General features: G+C 40.1%; 1 protein-coding gene across 1 annotated transcript in view; it reads left to right on the top strand.

Moving 5' to 3' along the window:
- Positions 1–13,894, top strand: part of LOC135092269 (protein hobbit-like) — a 42,859-nt gene that overhangs the window by 20,324 nt on the left and 8,641 nt on the right. The window contains exons 24-44 of the mRNA XM_063990701.1: positions 50–250; positions 1,413–1,504; positions 1,958–2,059; positions 2,404–2,537; positions 3,440–3,578; positions 4,045–4,126; positions 4,592–4,755; positions 5,619–5,780; positions 6,370–6,573; positions 6,902–7,003; positions 7,728–7,830; positions 8,019–8,228; positions 8,768–8,919; positions 9,479–9,673; positions 10,268–10,425; positions 10,867–10,984; positions 11,812–11,934; positions 12,220–12,326; positions 12,644–12,791; positions 12,994–13,087; positions 13,355–13,447. Of these exons, the coding sequence (XP_063846771.1) occupies positions 50–250; positions 1,413–1,504; positions 1,958–2,059; positions 2,404–2,537; positions 3,440–3,578; positions 4,045–4,126; positions 4,592–4,755; positions 5,619–5,780; positions 6,370–6,573; positions 6,902–7,003; positions 7,728–7,830; positions 8,019–8,228; positions 8,768–8,919; positions 9,479–9,673; positions 10,268–10,425; positions 10,867–10,984; positions 11,812–11,934; positions 12,220–12,326; positions 12,644–12,791; positions 12,994–13,087; positions 13,355–13,447 (2,883 nt within the window). The remainder of the gene's footprint in view (positions 1–49; positions 251–1,412; positions 1,505–1,957; positions 2,060–2,403; positions 2,538–3,439; positions 3,579–4,044; positions 4,127–4,591; positions 4,756–5,618; positions 5,781–6,369; positions 6,574–6,901; positions 7,004–7,727; positions 7,831–8,018; positions 8,229–8,767; positions 8,920–9,478; positions 9,674–10,267; positions 10,426–10,866; positions 10,985–11,811; positions 11,935–12,219; positions 12,327–12,643; positions 12,792–12,993; positions 13,088–13,354; positions 13,448–13,894) is intronic.

Here is a 13,894-nt window from a genome sequence, read left to right as displayed (position 1 = left end):
AAACCATATAGCAACAAAACAATTAACCCAACCCTCCCTTTTCTGGCAGCCCTGTCCCTGATCAACCAGCCATCCAGGGACCCCTCCACTCCTCTACCATGGTGGGACAAGATGCGACTGCTGTTCCATGGACGCCTCACGCTGATAGTGGACCGCATGACTCTGCTGCTGCACGCCTCCCTGGACCCTTACAACACCACTGAGGAGATGGAGCTGACGTGGACTTCACTTACCATGGACTGGACCAACGGTAAACAACATTGAGGAGTAGATTGGAGACACAGGTAGAACAGATAGATAAATAAATAATGCACAGATGAATAGATTGAATTAAAAGTAAAAGGAGAACAGCAGGATAAATAAATGATATGCAGATGAGTAGATTGAGAGGACACAAATAAAGAACAGCAAGATAAGTAGATAATAAACAGAGAGAACAGAAAGATAAGTGAAAAATACACAGACAGGTGAAGAGAACACAGAGGAAGAACAGGTGGATAAATAAATCATACACAGATAAGTAGATTGAGAGGACACAGAGAACAGATAAATAGATAAATGAAACACAGACAGATAGATAAAGAGGACACTTATGACACAAATAAGTGGGTTAAGAGATTGCAGAAGAAGAAGAAGAGTTAGATAGATAAGTGATATACAGATGAATAGATGAAGAGGGCACAAAGGAAGAAGTAAATAAACCAACACAATTACAACACTTAACCCTTTGATTACTGTTTAGTACACCTTTCCTTAATTACCAATCACTCTGAGACATCTTAACTTGTCCTACAGCCACTTGCAATCTTTAAACTGACTAGAAATTGCAAAATCTATTCTTTTAATTCCATTCTTTCTTGTAGGTACTTATAAAGATTTCATCCATTACTTCTGCTTATCAGTGAAAGTGTTAAGTGTCAGGCAGTCCATTAAACATAACATTGAGCTAAGAATCCCTGACATTATATATATTGGAGTAATGGTAACTAATATTCTTTCTATCTTACATTACTTAAGCTCAACGAACGGCAAGTCTCATTTGGTCCATTAAACATAACACTGGGCTGGGTATTCATGGTTTGTAGAAGGAGATACATTGCAGAGGTTTCTTTTCCATGTTACGTAATATTAAAGTGTGAGGGGGTGTGGAGAAAGAAGTATTGAGTTTTCCTTTCTAGTTGTATGATATTTGAGTTAAATTAATACAGCTGGTGTGAGTTATGGCCAGCTGACTTAAATTATTATGATTCCCTCCAGTATTTTAACCATGGATATAAGTATTAGGGGATAAGGTTCATGACGGAAATGTTTCGTGGTTTTAAATACTCTGTTAATTTCACTTGTCTTGCAAATGTCCTCAAACATGCTTCAAAACTTACTCACATGCCATTTTTTCTCTTAATCTTTTGCAGCCAAGGTAATCTTCAAGGGAGAGCTGAATGTGTTTGTACGGACAGCCTCCAAGTATGATGATGCCAAGCTGCTGCACCTCCCAAACCTCAAGGTGTGTGTGTGTGTGTGTGTGTGTGTGTGTGTGTGTGTGTGTGTGTGTGTGTGTGTGTGTGTGTGTGTGTGTGTGTGTGGGAGAAGGGGGAGGCAGGAGGAAAGGTGCAACTATCAACCATATTTTGAAACACTTCTACACCTCATCTCCACTATATTCAAAAGTCTGCAGTCTGGTTGAAGTGACACAGGCTTTTAAGGGTGAACAAGATTTCAACATTATGGACAGGAGAAACATTCTTGAGAACCTGGCTAAACATCTCTGGCCTTTGAAAAGAGAGAGATCAAAGCATTTCTGAATAAGAGAGAGAGAGAGAAGCAATCCTCACCATCCACTACATTACCATTATTTGCACACCACAGATGGGGAAAGACTTACTATAGTGTGTGAAAAGATTAAACATGCTTTGCCTCATGTCTCATCCACTCATTCCTCCCTCTACCATCTCCACAGCTGACCATTAAGATGAACTGGCAGTGTCAAGGTAACCCAAACGACCACCACTCAGTCATGCTGTGTGCGCCGGACAAGCTGCCAGAATACTCCAGCAACCAGGTTTGTCTGTGTGTCTGTGTGTGTTTATCTAGTTATAGTATATGGAAGCTAGGACAGTCTTGTGCTATCCTGTATCCATATCTGCTTTTATCATTCATTTCATTCCCTGGTAAACTCCTGAACTCCCTACCTTCTTCTGTATTTCCTCCTTCTTATGATGTGAACTCAAGAAGGAAGTTACGAGACACTTATCCTCTAATTTTGGGTGCCTGTTTTCACTTTCTTTAGGGACTGGCACCTCAGTGGGCCCTTTTGTACCATTTTTTTTTTTCATTCCCCTTAGCCAGTGCCTCTCTTACATAGAAATAAATAAATAAATAAAATAACCTCTAATCCCCCTACAGGAACACGACTCCTACCGCGCATTCCGTTCCCAAAATCTTAACATGAACATTGTGCTGGAGACCAAGACCATGAAGAACAACAACACCATCATCACACCGGTCATCGAGGCAATGTTCTATGGCAGCACCCTCAGGTATTGCTTCCTCTGATAGAATCTTTCCTCTTTATTCTTCTTGTCTTACTATTTTCTATCTTTTTTTCTGTTTTGAGTCATATAGCAAAGAGAAAATAAGCAAGATTATTTTTTTATTTATTTTTTTAGTTGTGTAGCAAAGAGAAAGTAAACAGATTTATTTTTCTATCTTTTTCTATTTTGAGTCATGTAGCAAAGAAAAAAAAAGCAAGATTAGCTTTTCCTATGTTTTTTCCAGTTTTGAATTATTGAGCAAAGAGAAAATAAGCAAAATTTCATCTTATTCCCAAATACTTATGAAATGAATTGAAAGTACTTGTTTATGATTTCGTCTTGAGATTAATAGTGTCTTTGAAGGACATCTCTTACAAAAAACAATAGCCTGCCTGTGAAAATTAAAGTCCTCAGACCACAGCCACACCCCTCATTAAAACATCAATATCTCAATGCTCCTCTTTTCATTCTTATCTCACCTTGTTCAATTTTTTTTTTTTCTTTTGAGTCACACAGCAAATAGAAACTAAGCAAAATTTTACCATATTCTCACAGCCTTACTCATTAAGACACTAAGATCCCAACACTCACTTGTCATCTTCCTACAGAACCTTTCCTATATTCATTCTTGTTCTCATTTTTTGTTTTGTTTTGAGTGATATAGTGAATAGAAACTAAGTAAAATTTTACCATATTCTCACAGCCTTACTCATTAAGACACTAAGATCCCAACACTTACTTGTCCTTCTTCTTACAGAACCTTTCCTATATTCATTCTTGTTGTCTCAGTTTTTTCTGTTTTGAGTCACATAGCGAATAGAAAGCAAGCAAAATTTTTCCATATTCCCACTGCCACACTCCTCATTAAAACACTAAGATCACATCACTCACTTGTCATCCTCCCACAGGTGGTTTGAGAATCTGAAGTTCATCCTGTCTGGCGTCACTCGTCCCACTCGCCGCGGTCCACTCTTCAATAACACCAAGGCGCGAAAACCTCAGCTCTCCCGACACTATGGCACTGTGCATCTCTCCATTTCCTTCCATGTGAGGCCCCAAACTCATATAGATACCCAGGCAGGCTCATGTATAAGTTATTCTGAGGCAGTTTTTGTTAGGAGGACCTTATTGTTTTTGTTTTGTGAGTTGTACATGGGTCATTACAAGTAGAGTTGCCAAGTTGGTCTCTGTTTTCTTCCATGTGAGACCCCAAACTGATACAGATACCCAGGCAGGATCTTTTTGTAAGGTATTCATAGGCAGTTTTTATCTGGAGGACTTCACTGTTTTGTGATTTGTACATGAGTTTCTAGACATGCCTTACTGTCAGGTATTCAAAGGCAGTTTTTTAATAGGAACACATAATTTTTTTTTGTGAGTTATGCATGGCTATCATTACAAGTAGTGTTGTTAGGAGGATGCCAAACTGGTGCTTACCTGAACACTTGTATTTGTAATCTGCATGGCCACACACAACTCAAATTTCATGCCTCACAAGATGCATTTCCCTCAGCGGTTTGATGTGCGGTACTGGATGTCAGTGGGGGTGAAGAAGGGGTTCCATCTCAGCGGGGAGCAGCTCTACCTCAGCTCTGGTAAGCCACATGTGCTGCCTGGTACTAGTGTGAAAAGTGAACTTGCTGGCAGTGGGGCACAAGGAATGTTGTATATCCTCGGTCTGTATGTTATTGGGAAAGAAGATTAGATTTGATTGTATAAGATTCAGATTTCGTGAAGCTTCCATTATTCATCTTCATACTCGTCTTGTACTTTATAATTGCTATGAATGGGATACAAGCTCTATCAATGGAGGGACACTGCATCTCCTCAGTCTGTGTATTGTTGGGAAAGGAGAACTCGTCTAATCATCTCTGTTGCCTTTGAAAATAGTCCTGTTGAGAGAGCAAAGCCTTGCCACAGAACACAACCACTGAATGATGATCTGTCCTAATAACTGACACAGAATTTTCCTTACATCACCCTTGTTATATTCCCAATACCCTTTAAGACCCATCACCACAGCCACCCAGTCAACCATTCATGCCACCACCTTGCCACAGAACACAACCTGACGCTGGTGCCGCTGAATGATGGCCTGAAGCACCGTCCTCGCAGCTGCTGGGAGGTGCAGTACCTTTGCTCTGAGCTTCGGCTGGCCCAGGTGTGGCTACAGAGTGCCATGCAGGAGTGTGACATCTATACTTCAGAGGAGCAGGAACAGGAGGTGAGGTGTGAGTGCCTGTGTGTGTGTGTGTGTGTGTGTGTGTGTTTAAAGATTTGAAATTAAGGTGTTTTAAGTTTATAATGCCTTGTGTTTTAATCTTTCTGGTTTTATAATTCAGTTTTATGTTATTTAGTTTTATTTTTGGGTTTTTAGAGGTTCACAATTAAGGCAAAGTTAATGAAGATGTGTTGTGTTTTGTTATCTATCAGGCCTTATTCTTGGACTGTCTCTGTTTCTGTCATTGTTCTCAAAGCTGTATTCCTATGATATTACATAAAGAGATTTAATTAGTGGTTAATAGACATCTACTTATCTGTGTGTTTGTGTGTGTGTGTGTGGAGGGTATAATGTATGTGTTTGAGAGTGAAATAGACAAAAAGAGAGTTTGCAATATGTAAGAGTCCCAGAGTACCAGAATTGAAGGAAAAGGCTTATGAAGAGTGACTGGAAGAAATGAGATTAACAACACTGGAAGAGAGAAGAGAAAGGGGAGACTTGATAACAATGTACAAATTAATAAACCATGCAGAAAAGGTAGACAGACAAGTTTTGGAGATGCATATGGATGAGGAGACAAAATGTATGAGAGGACATACAAAAAAGATGAAGAAGAGTAAATTTCTGAGTGACACTAAGGAATGTAGCTTCCTGTATTGAATCATTGATCTGTGGAATAGTTTACGTGAGGAAGTGGTTACAGCTGTCAGTGTTAGCAAATTTAAAAGGAAATTGAACAACTGCAGATATGAAGACAGGACAAATGAGCTTCTTGGACCCTGTACAATACAATTAGGTAAACACACACACACACACACACACACACACACACACAGCCAACCACTCATTCACCATACTCACCACAGGAATTGCAGGAGCCTATACCACCACCAGTTGAGAAATTCTACTTCCTCAATGTGAACAAGGTGGAGTATAAGAGGGAGACACCCACACCCACTCCCACCGACACCATGAATGACCCGAGCCAGCACGAACCCACCCATCGCTTGGTGGTGCATGACCTCAAGGTGACCCCTGCTGACCTTACTGATGCTTATAACCTTTTTTTTTTCTCAGCTTTTCTTCTTATTTTTGTTCATACAGTTGTGTTTTTTCATCATCACCTTTCATTTTTTTCTTCCTCTCCCTTCTCCTCCTTCTCTTCCTCATCTTTTCTTCTTTGTTTTGTTTATAAAGGTGTGTTTGTGTTTTCTGTTTTTCTTTTTCATCATGTTGTTGTTGTTGTTGTTGTTGTATTTTAGTGTTAGTCATATATACTTTAGTCTCTTCAATGTGTGTGTGTGTGTGTGTGTGTGTGTGTGTGAGAGTGAATCTGCAGCTTTCACACCAAAAACTCTACCAAAATACTCATAACTTCCACAAACTTCAAAAAGCATCCCTTAACTTCTTGTGTGTGTGTGTGTGTGTGTGTGTGTGTGTGTGTGTGTGTGTGTGTGTGTGTGTATACAGTCCACACAAACACACAACAAAACCCACAAATAAACCATCTCTCACTTCTCCTCTGAGTCGTAAATAAACAAACTCTTGCCTTTCCTCTGAGTCACAAATAAACAGTCTCAAGTCTCACCTCTGAGTCACACTGTTTGGTGTCTCCAGGGTGTGTGGACAGCAAACAACAGAGACATTGTTCTTGCCCTCTATGACTCCTGGACCAAGAGTCAACAGTTGAGGCGCAACCTGACCCCGGACATCATCAAGAACTACAACCCTGAGGCCACAACGACCACACAGAAACCTCGCAGCCGCTCCCTGGTGGAGAACACAGCGCAGGGCCTTGCCTCACCCACCTCAGCACTGCAGGTATTTATTTTTAATTTATTAATTTATCTATTTATTTATTTATTACTTATTTTCTATGTAAGAGGGGCATTGGCCAAGTAAAGAAAAAGTAAAAAATGTTATTCAAAATTAAAGGATAAGTGTCTTGAAATCTCTCTCTTGAAAGATTTTAAGTCATAGGAAGGAGAAAATACAGAAACAGGCAGGAAGTTCTAGAGTTTACCAGAGAAAGGAATGAATAATTAAGAACACTGGTTAACTTTTGCATTAGAGAGATGGATGGAATAGAGGTGAGAAAAATAGAGAGTCTTGTGCAGTGAGGCTGTAAACGTTAATAATCTTCACTCAGGTTCCACCAGTGCAGTCCACACCTTCCCCTATGACAAGGCTGCAGTCCGGCCATGCCCAGGCAATGCTGCAGCAGCTCATTGCAGAGGCAGACAACAACCAGGTGTGTGGATGCAGCAATCTTCTACTCATTGTAATGTTTGCAGAAATGGTGTTTGGTGTATTATGCTTCTCTATACATCTGCTCACATGCAGTATGACTACCTACTTGTCTGAATGTCTGTAATTAAATTCTTTATAGTATCTGACTTTCCATTTATTTATATATCTGTTTATATGTATTTTTATTTATTTATTTTTATCTCTCTCTTTTTTGTCTATTTGCATACCATACATAAACTTTACACACATAGAGTCATAACACTATGTCTGCCTCTATTTATCAATCTCGTCTCTTAACCAAACTCTTTATGTGTAACCTTGCATGCTTCTCTATCTCTGTTCATATGTTTTAATTAATCAACATCTTTATAAACTTTTGTATTGGTAAGTTCAATGAACTTCATGTTTCTCTATCTCTTTGTTCATCTGTTTTTAGTAATCTACATCTTTATAAACTTTAATATCAGTAAATGCAATGAATTAATCAACTTTTTTATATTCTTTTATATTGGTAAGTGGAATTAATCTGTATCCCTGTTTGTCTGTTTTTATTAATCAACCTCTTTATACCCATTCTTTTATGATCTATGTCTTCATGTTCTTTTGTATTGGTAAGTGAAATTAATCTCTCTATCCCTGTTCATCTGTTCTTTATCAATACCTCTTTATGTACTCTCCTGTCGGCAAGAGCAATGAGTGTCTCTATCCCTGGCTGTGTCCCTCAGGTGGCGTACAGCGAGGACTGCTCCAAGGAGATAGAGAGAGACCAGGTGCTGCACGGACTCAAGGCGTGTGCCAAGGATGACGTCATTCACCGCCGATGGCTCAGTGAGTGTTGCTCTTGGCTTCCTTGAGAGTACTGTGGGTAGAAGACTGGCTGAGAGGTGAAAGAAAAGTGTACCTGCACCTGTACCTCTTGAGAACTTGGATAACCATCTCTGTGGCCTTGGAAAATAGTCGTGGTGAGAGAGAGATAGCAAAACATTTCTGAATACAAACTTTATTTTATCTCACAGTTGAATTGGTGGACAGTCAGGTGCTCCTCAAAGGGTGCGAGTCACAGGGCTACGTGATCTTGAGTGCTGCCAAGTCACAGATCCACCAGCAGATCCACCGACCAGTTTGGCAGGACCATTCTCTTGTCACCAAGACCACCTGGGTCGGCTCCCTTCAGTGCATGCAGTATTATGCGACTGTCAGTGCTGGGGACAAGGAGACACAGATGGGTAAGTGTGGTGTGGTAGGTGGTATGGTATGATGCTGTGGTGGATGTGTGGTGGTGTGGTAGGTTTGTAGATGTGGCACTGTGGTAGATGGGTGGGTGTGGTGCTGTTTTGTGTGTGTTTGTGTGTTTGGAGGAATGAAAGATTTGTCTGTGTGTGTGTGTGTGTGTGTGTGTGTGTGTGTGTGTGTGTGTGTTGTGATATATAATATTTTACTCTTGTTTATCTATACTCTGGTAGTAGTAGTGATAGTAGTAGTAGTGGTAGTAGTTGTAGTAGTGGAAATAGTAGTAGTTGCAGTGATTTTTTTAGATATTAGTAGTGACTTTGGTGAATTAACTACTACTACTACTACTACTACTACTACTAACACCACTAAGCACCACTAAACACCACATCCAAACACAGATACCATCACTTCAAAAAAATACCACCACCGCCACCACCACCACCACCACCACCAACAACAACAGCAAGAACAACAACAACAACAACAACAACAACAAACATCACCACCTCTTCTCTCCTCTTTCCTGCCACAGACAACATCATGTGGCTGACAATGGAGAACATCATAGAGAAGGACGCGCAGGTCATCAATGAAATAACAGACATTGTGGGTAGTGGCCAGTCTGTGGGAGGTGTTGTGTCGCAGACTGTTGGCACCATGGACGAGGGGGATGATGAGCTGCAGGTGAGAGAGAGAGAGAGAGAGAGAGAGAGAGAGAGAGAGAGAGAGAGAGAGAGAGAGAGTGCAGAAATATACCATTAATAAAAAAAGATCACCACTTCAGGGTTGGATGATAAATAGTTTGTCTTTGGGTCTGTCAGTAGTGTTGGCAGCCCTGTTTGCTTCATATAAATGGTTGAGTTGCTATATGTTACAGTGTAGGGGGGATATGTTCCTACTTGGCACCTCTCACACCAGTGGTACCAACCAAGGGTAACAAAATATATATACAAAAAGGCCCACTGAGGTGCTAGTCTTGAAAGAAGAGCCAAAGGGTTAGCCAGAATTAAAGTTAGAAGTAATTGGAAACCTCCCTCCTGTGAATACTCAAGTCTTAGGAAGGAGGAAATACAGAAGCAGGCAGCCCTACAGCCTCAGCGTATTGTGTCTTCCTACCCTCTTATGTACTACTGCCACTCAGAACCTCAGCGTATTGCCTTCTTACCCTCTTGTATACTCCTGCCACTCACAGCCTCAGCGTATTGTGTCTTCCTACCCTCTCATATACTCCTGCAATCCACAGCTTCAGCGTATTGTGTCCCGTTGCAACTGTAGCTTCTTCTACGTGTCATACGGCGAGACTGACCTTGACATGTCAATGTTGGAGGAGGTGCAGGCGCCATTACCAGAGGACGAACTGTGGAACCGCAATGTGGAGGCAGTGGACACCTTCACTCTTGCCCATGAGGACCTGTGTGCCAGTACCAACTCCCTGCAGGTGCTCAAGACTTTTCCTCCTTTTAATAGTGTATATCTCCTTTTGATAATGTATAGATCTTGTGTGTGTGTATTCTGCAGTCTTATTTATTTATTTATTTATTTATTTATTTATTTATTTATTTATTTTTATTTATTTTTTTTGGGGGGTTGTGTTTTGCGTATTGTGTTTTTCTTATTTTACGTAACACTCTCTCCTCATCACATCATCAGATTTTTACCTTCATTACATCCTTCCCTCCCTCACAAACTCTCCTCACCACTTCATCAAATTTTTCCCTCTAGTACATCATTCCTTCTCTCCCACAATCACATCTTCTCCATGGCACAGTTTTCTCTTCACAGTAAATCCTTCCTTCCCCTCACAAACATACACTCACCACATCATCAAATTTTTACCCCCAGAATATCCCTATCTATTCCCTTCCCTCCCCACAAGCACACACTCTCCTCATTACATCATTCTTCCTCCTAGTACATCCCCCTCTCTTCTCTCCCCCCCCCCTACCCACAAACATACACTCAGTTCTTCCTTCCTAGTACATCCTTCCCTCCCACACAATCACACACTCCTCACCACACCATTCCTCCACAGTATAACATGGTAGTGGACATCCTGAACAATCTGCTTCTGTACGTGGACCCCAAGAAGAAAGAGGCCATGGAAGCTGTGGCCAGGATGAGGTTCCAACTGCAGCTGTATTCCTGTGAAGACCAACGCAAGCCTATCATTCGCCTGCAGAACCAAGTCAGGTGAGAGAGAGAGAGAGAGAGAGAGAGAGAGAGAGAGAGAGAGAGAGAGAGAGAGAGAGAGAGAGAGAGAGAGAGAGATTTTATTACCTATATGCACTTTTCTCTTTACTTTCTATCATTGCAGTAAGTTTACGAGTATATGTTCCAGAGAGAGAGAGAGAGAGAGAGAGAGAGAGAGAGAGAGAGAGAGAGAGAGAGATTTCATTATATGTGTTTTTTGTTTACTTTCTATCAGTGCAGAATGTTTATAAAAAAAATATCTAAAGAAATCTGTACCTTGGAAATAAAAAAAAAATAAAAAAATAAAAAAATACCAATAATAACCTTTGTATCCTGATTTTTGCATTGAGGCACCACTTAATAAACAACAATAACAAAAATAAAAATACAATGAGATAACAAAACCCAACAGTAACTTTCTACCATATTTTCTGTGTTAAGGTACCACTTGTCACAGCTGAGGAGTCTGGAGAAGGAAGTGTATTTGGTGCAGAGGCAGCTGGACAAAGACCCAAACAATATACAGAGGAGGGCGGAAAAGAAGGAGCTGGAGGAACAGGTGAGTGTATTGCCAACCTGTATGTGTGTGTGTGTGTGTGTGTGTGTGTGTGTGTGTGTGATATCATGTTCTGTTTATGTGTTATAGTATCTTAGGTGTTATTTGTTTATGTTTGTCTGTCAGTGAAGTGAGATAATGTACCTTTGATTCTTGCATTAGGTTAGTTAATCAGTTTTTTTTTTTTTTCCTTACTCTTTTTTTCCTTCAGTTCATTCAAGCAACAAGTCAGTAAAACCTTCATTTGTTTTCCTTCTTGCTCTGTTTTCCTTCAGTTCATTCTAGCAATGAGTTCTTTTCTTCTTACTTTTTTCCTCTATTCATGCAACAAGCCAATAAATCATGCAGTTCTTTTTCCTTTAATTCATTTGTGCATTTTCCTTCTTACTCTCTTTTCCTTCACTTCATTCATACAACAGGTCAATAAATCATAACATTCCTTTTCTTCTCACTCTCTTTTCTTTCACTTCATTCAAGCAACAAGTCAAAAATTATACAGTTCTTTTCCTCTTTACTCTCTTTTCCTTCATTTCCTTTCCTTCTTACTCTCTTTTCCTTCACTTCATTCACACAGCAAGTCAATAAATCGTAATCCTTTTCTTCTCACTCTGTTTTTCTTCAGTTTATTCATGCAAGATAATAAACCATGCAATTATTTTCCTTCTCACTCTTTTTCCTTCAGTTTCTTTCCTTCTTACTCTCTTTTTCTTCAATTCATTCATGCAGCAAGTAAAAAATATTATATAGGTCTTCTTGATCTCACTCTGTTTCCCTTCTTACCCTCTCTGTGAATCATTATACATTTGATCTGACAGGAATCCTTCACACAGGTGTCAAGTTGCAAGGAGCAGGTGAACAGCCTGAGCGAGGAGCTGGCTCTACGTATTCACTGTTACAACGAAACTCAGCTGTCAGCCAACCACAAATTGACGGCTGTGGGGGGCGACAAGCAGGTGTGTGTGTGTGTGTGTGTGTGTGTGTGTGTAGAGAGAGACAGTGAGAAAACAAACAAATAGAGACAAAGAAAACAAAGAGCATCATAATTAAAGTAAGAAATAAGGTGTTGAAATGTTTGAAAATTCAGTTTATAGTGTGTTTGTTGAGAGAGAGAGAGAGAGAGAGAGAGAGAGAGAGAGAGAGAGGGTGGGAAAACAAGTAGAGATTAACCAAAGAAAACAAGATTAACCAAACAAAGCATGACAGCAAATAGTCCCATGCTCCCTGTCCCTGCCACACAGATGAAGGTGATCCGCATGAACGAGGTGTACTTCCGCAAGGCGCAGTGGAGGCTGACTGAGGCGGATGGCCAGCTGGGGATTGCTGACCTGGTACTCTCAAACTTCCTGTGAGTGTCTTTTATTTATTTATTTATTTATTTATTTTTATTTTTATTTTTTATTTATTTTTTGGCAGGAGCTATAATTTTCTTATCTTCTAGTTTTTTTTATTGTAAACTCACATTTTGCCATTTTATTTTTGCATTTTTGAGCTTTCCTCATAATGGCATGCCACAAGAATATTTCAAGCTAAACTAAGAGTAGATCTATGGTCATTAAAATTCTGTTGCCCCCTTTGTCAAGCCAAAATTGAACTGAATATCAAGCTAAGAGTAAATCTACACCTCTTCAAATCCAGCCGCCCCATCTCTCCCTCTGTGATCAGGTACACCAAGAAGACCAATGCAGATGACAGTGGGGAGCACCTGCTGGAGTTGGGCTACATCACCATGAGGAACCTGCTCCCCAACCAGCCCTACCAGGAGGTTCTTATGCCCTCAGAGCTGCAGGCCAACATGCCTGTGGACCGCCAGGTGGGATTGTCTTGTTTCACAGGGGTATGCTGATGAGACTTACTAGGGTTTTATAGTGCTTTGTTAAATTATTGATCTAGAAGGCTTTTTTGGAATGTTTTGTTTACTCAATTATTTTGTTTGAAGGGACAATTGATAAGACTAGATTTTGGGAATTGTTTAGTTAGTGATCTGTCAAATAATGGGTCTTGTCTTCTTTCAGAGGACGCTACGAATCTATTGCCGCGAGAAGCCTCCGTGTGGTGGAATATCCATCATTGAACACTTTGAGATCAATGTTGTGCCTCTGAACATTGGTGAGTCAAGTCTTGCCATCCTGTTTTTCTGTTATACCATGTCATTGTATTCCCTCTGAGCACTAATAACTTGGCCCTCCCTTCATTATACCCATTTTCTGATATTACAGAGCTTTAAAAGAAGATTAGATAAATATATAAATGGAAATGCTAAGTGGAAATAGGCAGGCTTGCTTCATATAGGGACTGCCACATGTAGGCTTGATGGCTTCCTGCACCAACCCTTATTTTCTTATGTTTTTAACTCCCCTTTTTGTTCCCCTGCAGCCCTGACGTACCAGTTTTTCAAGACAATGATGAAGTTCTGTTTCCCGGACAATGCCACAGAGGAGGAGTTTTCAGGCAGGGAAGTTGGCACCAGTAAGTCTGTGGAGAAGGTGGTAAAGAAAGTAAGGCATTGCTGTACCTTCTTATTGACTTGCTTGCTTATGTAAGGGAGCTACTGGCCAAGGGTGACAAAATAAGTAAAAAGTAAAATGATAAATAAAGTGAATAAATAAGGTAAATAAATAAAGAACAGTGAGGTGTCCGTCTCCCAAAAAAGGTCAAAAGGTCAGAAGTCTAGTCTAATTATTATCCTGTTATTCTTATTTTCTTCATGCCTTTTTTAATCTATTTCTATTACATTCTACTGTTGCATTTATCCTTCTGCTCTCATCTATCCCTCCCACACTCCTTACATGTTTTTTTTTTCTTTTTTCATCTATTTCTATCATATTCTACTAATGTATCAAGCCCTTTGTCCCCTCCTGTCCTTTCCACACTCCTTGCATACTTTTAATCTATTTCTATCACATTCTAGTTGTT

The sequence above is a fragment of the Scylla paramamosain genome, chromosome 39, assembly GCF_035594125.1.
Source record: "Scylla paramamosain isolate STU-SP2022 chromosome 39, ASM3559412v1, whole genome shotgun sequence".
Taxonomy (NCBI): domain Eukaryota; kingdom Metazoa; phylum Arthropoda; class Malacostraca; order Decapoda; family Portunidae; genus Scylla; species Scylla paramamosain.
The sequence above is the reverse complement of the archived record's forward strand: the minus strand, read 5'-3'. Positions and strand labels throughout refer to the sequence as shown.